This window comes from Acanthochromis polyacanthus, chromosome 12 (genome assembly GCF_021347895.1).
Source record: "Acanthochromis polyacanthus isolate Apoly-LR-REF ecotype Palm Island chromosome 12, KAUST_Apoly_ChrSc, whole genome shotgun sequence".
In the NCBI taxonomy this organism is placed as follows: Eukaryota; Metazoa; Chordata; class Actinopteri; family Pomacentridae; genus Acanthochromis; species Acanthochromis polyacanthus.
The window spans coordinates 1812126-1824704 of NC_067124.1; the positions used below are offsets into that span (position 1 = coordinate 1812126).

Below are 12579 nucleotides of genomic sequence, written 5' to 3' on the forward strand. Positions count from 1 at the left end.
CCTGAGATATTCCAGTTACAGGACAGGTCCTCACAAGGGAAACCAAAAGGCTGAAAGTATGCTTTTGCTGATTATGAGGCCAGAAATAATATGAAGGCCAGGCAGTATTGGTTCTGAAGGGGCAGTTTTTAATACTTCAGTGTTTAAAGTATGGGGTAAAGGGAGGACATGGAGCTGTATTCAGCTGTGTTTGTCTGGAGATTGGGTTAATGCAGAGGGTGGCGACCCAGCCGTGGTGGGGTTAGGGATGAGTTTCTACGGTGCTCCCAGTGGAGCTGTTGAGACGTGCATGGGAGGAGCTGTGACGTTGGCATGGGACAATGTCAGCTGCCAAGAAAGTGCTGATGACAGACATAATAAAATGTATCTGTGTCAGGATGAATAAAGTGGGCTGACAGGAGAAGCAAGCAAGCGTAAACATACAAAGAAAGACATGCTCGTACACACAGCATTACTAAAGCAAACAAGCACATATGTGCAAGAACACAAACGGGGTGCATCACTGCCTCTGACTAAATACTGCTCATATTGATGATGCATGTTCTGCTGTGTGATAAACTGCTTGTACTAAAAACTAATATTGTACATATGTTTCCTGTAAGCCTGCGCATAGAAATACACTTGTGAATGTGTGGGCTGCTGGGTGATTAGCTGACACGTTGCCACTTGGAAATCTCTCAGGAGGGGAGATATGGAGCAGCTCAATTGAATCCTGGCAGGTAATCTAAGGAAACAGATGGATTTTAGTTATATTTGGCAGCAGATTAGCCACTTCCCCGTTGCTCAGAAAAACCTGCTGTTGCCAAGTCCTGTTTGACAATCCGAATATTAGTTCTTGGTCAGGAGGTCTAGCTTGTGTGCTGTTAGATTGCCTATTCTGATGAGTGTGCCCCGTGGATTCAGTCCTATCTGTGCTTTCTAAGGCCCAGCTGTGGTAGCTGGCCAACCCCTCCACACCGAGGCGCTTGCCCTCTCACCGTCCCTCCTGCCCTGCCTATCGCGCCGTGCCAGCGCCAGGTGCCAGAGGAAGTTATCAGCACTCCATCCCGTGCCCCTAATCCTCTCTGAGGTGGAGAGAAAGTGTTAAGTAGCACTTCTCCTGGCATTTATTGGAGAGGCAGAATGAACAGGTGTCTCAAGACCTAATCGTGTGTCTTTAAATGAGCTGCTATTTTTAGTGCTCTCTCTCCTTTTCTTGGAGATTTGCTGCTAAAGTACAGTAGAGGTGGTACAATGGAGGATTTCTGTTTTATACAGCCTGCAGGGATAATGCTGACATTGTCATACTCTGTGTGTTGATTTTCCTTATGTGGCTGCCTGAAGTACAGTAACACGCTCTTAAGGGGATTGGGGATAAAATAATGTGGCTGATTTTACAGTTTTTTTGTTTTGTTTGTTTGTTTGTTTTTTTGTTGCTAGATTTGACACTATTGGTGTTTTTTTTTCTGCTGTCTTTTTTCTGCAGTGCTATCCACACATTTTGGACAATTCATTAATAGTAGCATAGTACCATTTATTATTATTATTATTATTATTATCAAACAATGTATGCACCACATTAGTTTTCTTTGGTTTGATATCATTCTGCTGAAAACAACCTCACCATAACATACACATCTCCAAATATTCTGAAAGCAGTAAAATACACAAATTCAATTCAAATGGGACTTTAAAACGTGAAAACTAAAATGGTTTATATGCAGCAAGAAACTGAGGACTCAGCCTGGCTTCATGTTGATCTATTAAATGAGCTATCAGGCCATCCAAGTAGTACTTTAAAAAACTAAAACACTAAACACATCTCCTTATTGTTGGGTTTCTGTCTCCTTTAATGAAAAAATACTTGTTTATGAAAAAGCACAATAGATTCAGTTTATGTCATTCATTCACTGAAAAACTAAAATATTAAATTCAGTTCAATGAAATTTTAGTTATATAGCGCCAATTACAATTCAGATTGTCTCAAGGTGCTTTACAGAACCCATATGGCTGAAATATTAAAGAAATGTGACTGAATTACAGCTGTGTTCTCTGGTACATAAACACCTGTAAATGCTTTGGTGTATGGCCATTTTAGACATTTATATGGACAACTCACTACCAAATACTGAGCCGTGTTAGCAATCTTTATCTAATAAAATAATGAATATGGCATTATTGAAATAATTATTTAATTGCAAGAAAATATATGAAATTTACAAACTGAGCTGCACAGTGACTCAGTGCTTGGCACTGTTGCTTTGCAGCTAGAAGATGACCAGTTTGCATCCTGGTCTGGGATCTTTCTGCATGGAGTTTGCATGTTCTCTCTGTGCATGCATGGGTTTTCTCCAGGTACTCTGGCTTCTTCCCACAGATCAAAAACATGCTGAGGTTAATTTGTGAGTCTAAATTGTCCGTAGGTGTGAATGTGAGTGTGATTGTTTGTTTCTATGTGTAGCCTAATCCTAATGCTAATGCTACATTGTGTTAGCTGATGGTGTTGAAAGGCTAACTAATGATTAGAAAACCCTTGTGCACTTATGTTAGCACACAAATAAAAGTATGAGTTTTTATGAAAAACATGAAATTGCCTGGGTGATGCCACAACCTTTGAATGGTAGTGTAGATAATGGATGGACGGACATTTAAAAAGGGCTTATTTGATTGACATTTCTGAATGTAGGTCCAGCTAGTCACCCAAACCTTTAACACAGATTCATAACTTAAAGTAATCCTTCTTGCTGCCTCATCAAACTATTTGCACTAACATTATACTACACTAACATTGAATTTGTTATCATACAGCTGCAGCCAAGACCAGAGCAGAATTCAGCAGCCCCCACTAAGAGTTTTCCCTGTAGGTCACTCACCTCTGAGTGATATCAGACAGACAATGACCTCATCTCTTGGCAGGACTGACTGGCTGGTATGGTGTTAATGATGTATATCGTTGGTATTTACCAACTGAGCCTGATTACTCCCTTATGATCCAATTATCACTCAGTCTGTAGTGGACTCAGAGGGCCTGCAGGGTCACTGCTTAGCTGTGAGATCCTCTATCACAGATTTTCTACTTCAGTGTTGATGCCAAGACAAGGCTGCATCTCACTATCTGTTTAAAAACTGTTGAGCGCTGCAGGGTGCCAATATCCCACTCGGAAATCATCTGAGGAGACCTTTCATTTTAGTCTCTGCTGGGACGTGCTGTCAGTCAGTCTTTCTTGCTCACTGCTAAAAGTTCTCAGTCTGAAGAATCCAACTCAAACAAGTAATCAGATGCATGTAGATGTAAAGGGATACTGGATTCATCTCCATCACAGTCTAACACAAACAAGACTGCATTTATGTGACAAGGGTTATTTAGTTGTGCTCTGGCTTGTTTTCTCCTGCTCATGGTTAATCAGTGTCGTGTCAATCTTTCCCCAAGGACGGCACCCCCACTGCACACCTGACCATATCTACGGCTCTTAGCTGTTCTGTCAATATCTGGCTGACATTTGAGAAGGAAAAAAAAGGTCCTGAGCAGCAGTTTACTCAACGACAGGACTAGAGAGAGAGAGAGAAAGAGAAACCTTTAGGTGGTGTTACTGGTATTATTTGGAAGTGCTTTCGCCTTGGGTGGCATGTGTGGAAGCTCAGTGCTGCGTGATGAGGATTAGTGTACGTATGTTTCTGCTGTCAGTGTCTAAAATGAACAGAAATAGATTATAGTGATCTAAATTCTTCATTATGTGATTTCTGACACAACACTGATAAGATGGAGGTACAGGAGGATGTAGCAACAAGGAATGTGTGCTCATCAGGGCTGGGAAAATGAATCAGTTGGTTAATGAAAGCCTCTAAAATTAGAAGATTTTCTGATTTCTATGTTGTTCTGTGACAGTAAACGAAATATCTTTGGATTGTGGACACAACAAGACGTTTGAGGACGTCCCCTTTGGCTTTGGAAACGCTGATCCAAATTTTTCATCGTCGTCTCACATTTTATACATCAAACATCTAATCGATTCATTGATAAAATCTTTAACTAATTAACTGTCAATGAAAATAATCTTTAATTGCATCCCTAGTGCTCATCCAAACCTGCATGGCTAAATAACTTTTTAGCATCTTAAATGTATATTTTCTTGTAAGAGTTTAAAGGATCATTTTATTAGTTTTATTAATGTCTTGTCTGCGTTCTCTATCCCACATGTGTTATTCTGAGAAATTTCTGTGCTTCATCGCCGTCTACAAACACACCATTGAGCCACATAGTTGCACTGCGAGACATGTAACGTGAACTGTAGCTTATTTAAAATCAGTCCCACCCACATACAGTCTTATTGCTGATCTTGTGTCAAAGTTCTGCCCTCTGAGAGTGTTTCCTTCCCTTTGGAATACACTTTCCCTTTGTAGCTGAAGTTACACCATAGGCAGCTACTGAAGAGATGAATTGGCTTGAATTAGAGTCATGCTGGGTGCAGGTTAGGCATCTCAGAAAATGACTAGCAGAGGTGAGGGATATGGTTGCACGCAGGCAAGGATAAGGGGAAACACCACGGAAACAAACTTTGCCATTTCATAGAACCTGAAATGCTAACCAGAACACCAACTGTGTAGATTAAACAATTCCCAACACATTCACTCCTGGTTTACAAACATGTTTAATACCAAAATGTATTCTTCTTTTAGCTCTGCTTTGGTTGCAGTCAACTCCAGAGAGTAATACCTGTCCTTTTGGCAGCTCTATGTTCAAAATCTAGTTGTTAATTTTGTCATTCTAGTGCTTGGCAGGTGGTGTGGAAGAGATTTGACTTGTTTAAAGCAGCTGCTGGAAAAGCACTGATGAGAGCAATGGTACTGAAGGGGAAAATGTTTCTTCATATTCACAGTGACACTGATTTTTTTTCACCCACACATTTGTAATTTGTCAGTTGACCAGTGACCAATGTGTGTATCTTTTGTGTCAGACCTTTACCTGTCTGACTTCCTTAACTTATTGTATCCTGGATTCTGTTTCTGCGGTCCACCCAAGGTTGTTAGCTACATATTAGCAGCTGCTGGACCTGCAATGGACCAAGTGACATGCTACCAGCCTTGTTCTGGGTGTGGGGGAAATGTGATGATTCAGGGCTTGTTGTACAGCTGTCACATCAGTGTATTCATCTTCACACAGCTGTGGGAGTAGCAGTTTATAGGTGAAATGGACTAATGCACTATTTAGAGGGAGGTGTGTTTTAAGCATCCTTTCCTTTCCTCTTTCCCTCTCCTCTTTATCATGCTTATAGCAGAGATATCTTCAGAGGGCTGGAATTAATTAAATCTCTGGGATCTTACTAAAATGTGACGGCCCGCTGTGTAACTGTCCTGCTGTCTGTACAGGAGGAGCTGCATGAACCCAGCGCTGGGAAGGATTCTGCTCCCATATGAGTAAACTGTGACATTGTTGTTAAATGGGTAGCATACATCACTGCATCTTAATTTTTGGCCTGGCTTTTCTTCTTGGTGGCGGTAGTGGTCGGGGTATTTTACCTTTACATTACAGAACATAGGCGACAATCAGTGTCCATTATGTTTTCATGCCTGATGAAATCTGTTTCTCCAGCTGGTTTTATTCCTTTTTGCTTTCTTGTTGCTCATGCTACACTTTCTGCTACATATTCAGTTTTGTGTGCTTACTGGTGTTTTCCAATTTCTACAATACATCCCTTTTAAACCGAGAAAATCCTGCATAATGACTGAGTATAGTTTCAGCTACTGTTGTGTTGACAGTAAATTACGTACAAAACGTCAGACTGTGACATTAAAACTTCTTTCACATGCACCTCAACATTTTTTATAGTGTTGTTGAGTTTTGGAAGGGATACAGAAATTATTGTAGTTAGTGATCACTTGTTTTTTCAGAATTTGGAAGTTGCTTTGTCAATAAAACCGCAGGAAATAAAAAAATAATAAAATGCAGCTGACACTTTCCCCTAGCACCAAGGAAACACTGTGCTTATTTTCTCCAAACCCAGAGATATTAAATTTACAACGATGATAAGATGAAAAAAGCAAAAACTATTCACATTTGATTAATTCATACCATCAAAATTTTGCTTGAAAAAGTGACAGTTAACAAGTCCCTCATAGTTGATTGACTGATTGATTGTCATTTAATTATTTCAGCCTTAGTAGTTATAAACTCATGCGTCCTCATCTGATTTGTTCTAGTCTTTTAGACTGCTGAGCATCCCTAGCAGCTGCTTTTTATTTCATTTGCAAATGTCTTGAATGGGATCCAACATAGTTGTGGTTAAACTACGCTAACATCAAAAATATGAATCTGTTTTCATTCATTTAGTCCCTCCTTTACCCTCTTTTTCTGTCTGTTGCTGCTGGCTTTCAGAAAGTACTACACATCTGCACAAAACTTAAATCAGAATGGCCTAAAAAATAGCTGGTTGTACGTTTGCCTATAAACCTCCAGGAATCTCACTCTTTGGCGCTTAAACAGCACATCTGTCCACTAGAGAGCAGTGTAGCATCAATCATCATCAGACCTCAACTCAAAGCCACTGATGCAAAGAAGGTGGAAACTAAAATACAGAGCAAAATAAGAGCAGCGTGAGACACACTGGCACTGAAACCGCCACAAAAAGAGACAAAATTCCACAGAAACCTGTTTTTAACTCTGTACCGGCGTGTGTTCTTTCTTCTGTGTGCGATAGGGGGGTTCATGGGAGGCAGAGTGCAGGTTAAATAGGTGGAAAGCAGAGACTGTATCTGCCCTGCAGGCCTCCTCAGCAGCCAGGACACTGAATACGTCACTTGTGACATTTTACACTCACTCATTTTGCTGCTCCATGTCAAATAATACACAGTGCACTCACACACACACACACACACACACACACACACACACACACACACACACACACACACACACACACACACACACACACACACACACACACACACACACACACACATGTCTGGTTCTGCTATTCCCGTGTGGACTTACCATTGACTCCCATTCATATCTAACCCCTAACCTTTACCCTAACCCTAACCCAACCCTAACCTTAACCATCACCAAAACAATGCCTAACCCTAAAGAAACTTTTTTGCACTTTACTTTTTTCAGTAACAACAACATGGCCAAGAAAACACTGTTTCCCCCCCATGGGGACCTCATTTTTGGTCCCCACCGTGACACGAGTCCCCACTGAGATAGCAGAAACAAGTACACACACACACACACACACACACACTCTGTCCGGCAGCCGTCCAGGCAGCAGGCAGCAGGCAGCAGGCAGCAGGCTCGATCAGATAAATATGAGGCTTGTAATGCGACCACAGAGACGGGTCTGATGGGATCAATAAAGAACGGCGCTGCAGGTCATCGGGAGAACACAGCGAGAGGATAAATATGGACTGGCTCATCGGAAAACAGAGCAGCGAGACTGATGGGTACACAGGACTATATCTTCTCTCGTGTGTTCTCTCACCCATCTGACACAGATCAGACAGACAGATTTCTTGCTCTGCTGTGCTCTTCCTCTTTGCTAAAGTAGACTGTTGGGAGGCTTCACTGCTGTATTCTGATGCTGTGTGTGTGAACTGCTTTTCCTCAGTGTTTGTTTGGGAGTTGAAATGGTCGTGCCGGGGTTTTACAATGGAATATAGTTATTTATTTTCTGATGAATTTGGCAAATTAATTCTTTGTTACTCGGCTCCTATTAACCGCCACTGGATGTGAGTTAGATGTAGCTGTTTTTTAAGGGGGCTACTGTGTGTTTTAATGAAGAGTTTTAGAATTACTGTACCTCGCCTGAAAACAGTTTTATCTCACTGTAAGGTTAACATTTCAGGGCAAAACTGGCATTGTGAGCGTGTCACCTTGGGCTCTGGTATGCTGGGCTCTTTCACTATTTAACATAATATTAGGTTGATTAACTGAAAAAAAAAAGATTAACTAATAATGAAAATAATCAATGATTGCAGTCCCAGAGCATAGTTTGAATACTGGTGTTGACGAATGTATTAATCAAAACCTCCAGCCCACTGATATTCAGTGATGTTAGCTAATGTTGCTGTGTCTGGACAGAATTAGACAAAATCCAATTAACACATTTTATTTCACACCGCTATATCAAAATGACTGTGTGATTTGCATAAGTGGTGATCAGGTGTGTGAAGTTCTGGTGTGTGATTCTCGGTGGCAGCTTGTTTTGCTTAAAATGTTTTTTGCTCCTAAACCAGCAGACAGAACCTGGCAGCCTCAGTGTTAGATGGTGTACAGATGCAAGACAGTCATGTGGTGGTTCTCTCTCTGTGTTTTACTGCTGCTTTTGTTTTTCTGGGTACAGCTATTTCAGCCTCCAAAGATCATTCTGCATGAGGAAAGTGTAAATTAGGGAGTGTGTGTGTATTCTGATGTTGCTTCTGTCAGCTGTAAAACTTCGATAGCACCTGCTTTTGTTGTGTTTCTGAGCTAGTATGGTCATTAAAAGGGATTTGTATGTGATATGTTGCAAGAAAAAGTCATGACATTTTGTCCCAAGTCACAAAGAATATAGCAGATAGTGGACTGTTTTTACAACAGGAAGATATATTTATTTGGAAAAGATCATTTTAGTATGTAGACTACTGCTAACACAAGCTCTACAGGTGTATTTACTTTTATTGGTGGTGCTTACAGCAGTGAAACAAAGTTTCCTAGTTACTCTTTAATATCCACTGAACATGCTTTTACATAGGGCTGACCAATATTAATAAAATCTGACGTTAAGATATTTTGTTTTTCCGCGATATGTAGTGTGATATAAAAAAACAAACAGAAAAACAAGACTTCTAACTTTAATTACTCTCTTAGGAAAGAATGAATAATTCTAAAATAATTAAAATGATTTTCTAGAGAAATTGATCTGCATAGGAAATAAAAAAATGATTTTGAAAAAGCTGCTCGTAACCTGTGTAAAACTGGCAAAAGCATCCGAAATAGCTTTTTGTTTTGGATGACATTCAAACCAGAGATCTGTGATGCTGATTTAAATGGCCCAGCAAACTAGTCAGGTGGTCCTGTGTCGTGGCAACAACTGCAAGAAGCTGCTGACAAAATACCTGTTTTTGGTCACCATCATCTTTTCTGTCACTGAAAATTTTCCTTACAAGTTGTGTTTCTTTTTGCCCCCAAATCTTCCTTTTAGTGTTTCTCTATTGCACAGCCTGCATGCTAAAAAAAACCCATGTTGTTCTGTCTTGTGAATAAGTAAAAAAATAAAAACTGAGTGTATCCACGGACCCTTAATTCAGGCTAAATGATGTTCTTTTAGAGAGATTTCTTCTGTACATTAGACATGGAAAATAAGAACTGCATGAGTTTACTTCTTGTATGCAGCAGAGATAATATATTTGAGTTACTTTGCCTTACTTCACTTTATACTTCATGCAATGTGACTGTTACACATGCACACATTGTGATGTTGATGCTAAAACAATACGTTGTGCAGCCTGAATGTCAGCTGCCTATATATCAGCAACTATATCTTTTGTATAAACTAGTTCCAGTGAAGAATGTCTGCTGCAGGATCTATCCACTGTAGCAGCTGGGAATTGTCTCTGGAACGGACTAGTTGCTGGTAAAGTTGTGCTTCAGCAAGGTCTGAGAAGTTGTGACAGAGAAGAATTGTTGAAAGCAAAGAAGCAGAGGCCAACATGTCCTGACTTTATGACCCCAAAATGTGTCTTCATTTCCTGCAATGCTACCAGTTAACATTTCACTAGAGCCTGCTTGGTAAATATCCCCATCTTTCAAGCTGTATGCACCCAAGCTGTGATGCAGATGTTCTTTCATAAATTTGTCATCAGAGTTATTTACTTAGATTTAACAGTGTGCCTTTAGAGCCACAGATAATATTACATTAGTAGATTGATCTTTGTGTTTGAAAGTGGTGGAGTACTCCTTTAAAGGTGGTAGAGATTACATTTTTCAATGTAAAGAGCACGACCAAATAAATTCTGTGGCTAGATAAGACTTGAGGTCAGCCTTGAGGTGACCTTCCTGTCAGTCATTCAGATTTGAGCATCCGTTGTTCAGGTCGGTGTAGCTGAAGTTTACACATAATGAGTTACTGCGTTCAGCTTCCCTCTCTGGTGCTGCTCAGTGTACAGCTTAAGGCTGTGCTCAAATGTCACCCAGCTGGACTGTTCTGCTTGCTAGTTGCTTTGAACCTGTGTTGATGTTTTTTTCTGCATCTGGGAGCTAGTGAGCTGGCGGCGGTGGTGGGGTCACTATCAATTATGGATATACCTTAGAAAAGTCAAAGTTCCATGAAAAGTCGTGTTTGTGCACAGGAGAACGATATGAAAGAGGGCGTTACTCACATGAAGCAGTCATTTTTAATTTAAAGTGGATCCAGATCACTTATTTATGTACATTATGCCATCTTTAAAGTTACTCTCACTGTTATTTTGTTTGTTTGCCTCACTACCATTGTCATCATTACAGTGTTATTTTCATTCAAAAACCATCTATAATATTTTGAATATTGTTCATTTTATATAGTTGTGTTGTATGTTATACGTATGCATCTTTAGTCACATCATTTTATTAGTTTTTTGTTACCTTTAGATTATTTTCCTCATCGCTTTGTGTTTTGTATGCACTGAGGTGTGCACACCTTTTTATTTTTTATGTTTTAGGATCAAAGAAGAACCAAAGCCTCAGCCGGCACAGTAAGTAAACTGCATTACCCAGAGTGCTCTAGGCTTTGACACTTCTTCCTGTCAGTCGATGCTGTGTGCTTCATGTGGCTTTCTCCTCTTTGTCTGGGAGTTAATTGAAAGAAATGTCATTAATGTCATGGAAAATCCACTGTGACGGCTTGATGACTGCACTGTGATGTATTTGTTTTTAAACTTTTGAATCAGAGAACATTGGCAAGATTGTTGAACTCTGTGCTGGACGCTAAACAGCTGACTTCCATGACATCAATGACAGCAGCTTTTCCTTTCTACCAGCTTTTTAGAGCCAGGCCCCTCAAACCCTTCCCCTTGTCCCTGGTCTCTACCTGGCTGCCCATCTTCATCCAGTGTGTCATCTGCCTTCTGATTGGCTTGTGCAGCCTCGTACTTCAACTCTAAGTGTGGATTAGATGCGCCTGTCTTGCTCTACTGTCCTGTAGCTTCATTTCTGATCAAATCTACCTGTCGGGCTGACCAGTCAGACAACTTGACCCCTACTGCACCTACAACCCAGAATAAGTGACACTTCTGTTACCCTCAGCTGAGCATTTAATGCAGCTCTCATCTCCATTGGCTGTGGAGCTTACCTGCTTTTTCTGTCCTTCCCTCGACTTCACGTCTGTCTGTATTATCTTTCTTTCTTCGTCTATCTTTCCCTCTGTATTTCTGACACTGTGTCTGGTTGTCAGTGTTCTACTAATCGCTGCTCTGCCCGTGTCCCGGCTCTCTCCTCTCTCTCTCCTCTGGTTCTAGTGAATGTCCCTGCTATTGTTCACTACCTAGAAACTGACCCGCTTCCTTCAAAAAACCCTTTTCAGAACAGATTGTTTTCTCCCATGATGACTCATTGCGATGTTCCAGTTACACTTTGCTTATTTGAACAGGTGGTTTCCCTTTAGTGGGATCACTGAGCTGGTAAATAACGTTCTTCAGCCCCAGCAAAAGTCCCAAAATGACAAGGAGCCAGAGCCAGACGCGTAAGTAATAGTACAGACGCCTTCTGATCTCCTCCCAGCAGGCACAAACACATAGTGGTGACCCAAGCAGCTGGACGTTTGACCCTAGTTCCTATTAGAGTGTGTTATACAATTTCTCAGTGTGTTTATTCAAGCCCGAAAGATAGTGGTGCTGTGGTAGAGGTATGTCACAAGGGATTTTTACCGTTGTGAATGACTTATTGATAACACTTTTGGAGTGGAACAAATACCAGAAACTCAGCAATAGGTTTCACTGAGCACCACTTTTCAGAGCTTATTTAATGACAAGGATGCCTTTATCTGGTTAGCTTAAAGTCAGTGTAGTAGTGCAGGTTTAATACCATGATTCATTTGAAGGCAGGAAAAGAGTAATAAACTAGCAGAACAGTGATCTAGTCTCACAGTAGCTAGCAACCAAGCCTCATGTTTGCCAGAGGCTTGGTTGGACCAACAAAGACCAGTGAGATATAACAAAAATTATAATGGTTAAAGTTGTGAAGCTCAAAACACTAGAGTGAAATTGAAATCCCTTTCAAATGTGCAATACTTTCCGTCAATCTGACAGCATTAAAAAAAATGTTGGCTTCATGTCTAATTGAGCTGCCTTTCTTTAAAAGTTGAATCAGTAATATTACTGGGTCGGCCCTCAAAATTTTGCGTATCACTTTCAGCATGGCACAAGTCTGAGCAGCATACAGTGTTACCAGATCTTGTGATAGAAACAAACAACCAGCTCTATGGAAATAAGCCCTCCAAAAAACCCAACAGCTGAACCGCCACATTGTGTCAATGAGAGGCCTCTTGGTAACAGTTTAAATATATACATTTATTTTTGTTTGCAGTAAACGCAGTCAAAAAGAAAACTTTAAATAACTTACATTTTAAAACTCTGATTAAAATAAAAAATACA

General features: G+C 40.5%; 1 protein-coding gene across 43 annotated transcripts in view; it reads left to right on the top strand.

The window, feature by feature from the left end:
• The window catches only part of rims2a (regulating synaptic membrane exocytosis 2a), a 153636-nt gene that overhangs the window by 15488 nt on the left and 125569 nt on the right, over positions 1 to 12579 (top strand). For 34 of the 43 annotated variants that reach the window (XM_051956843.1, XM_051956845.1, XM_051956852.1 and 31 more), the window contains exons 3-4: positions 10651 to 10683; positions 11577 to 11669. The exons of the other annotated variants lie outside the window; for them this stretch is intronic. In XM_051956843.1, coding sequence (XP_051812803.1) covers positions 10651 to 10683; positions 11577 to 11669 — 126 coding nt within the window. The remainder of the gene's footprint in view (positions 1 to 10650; positions 10684 to 11576; positions 11670 to 12579) is intronic. 43 annotated transcript variants of the gene reach the window in all.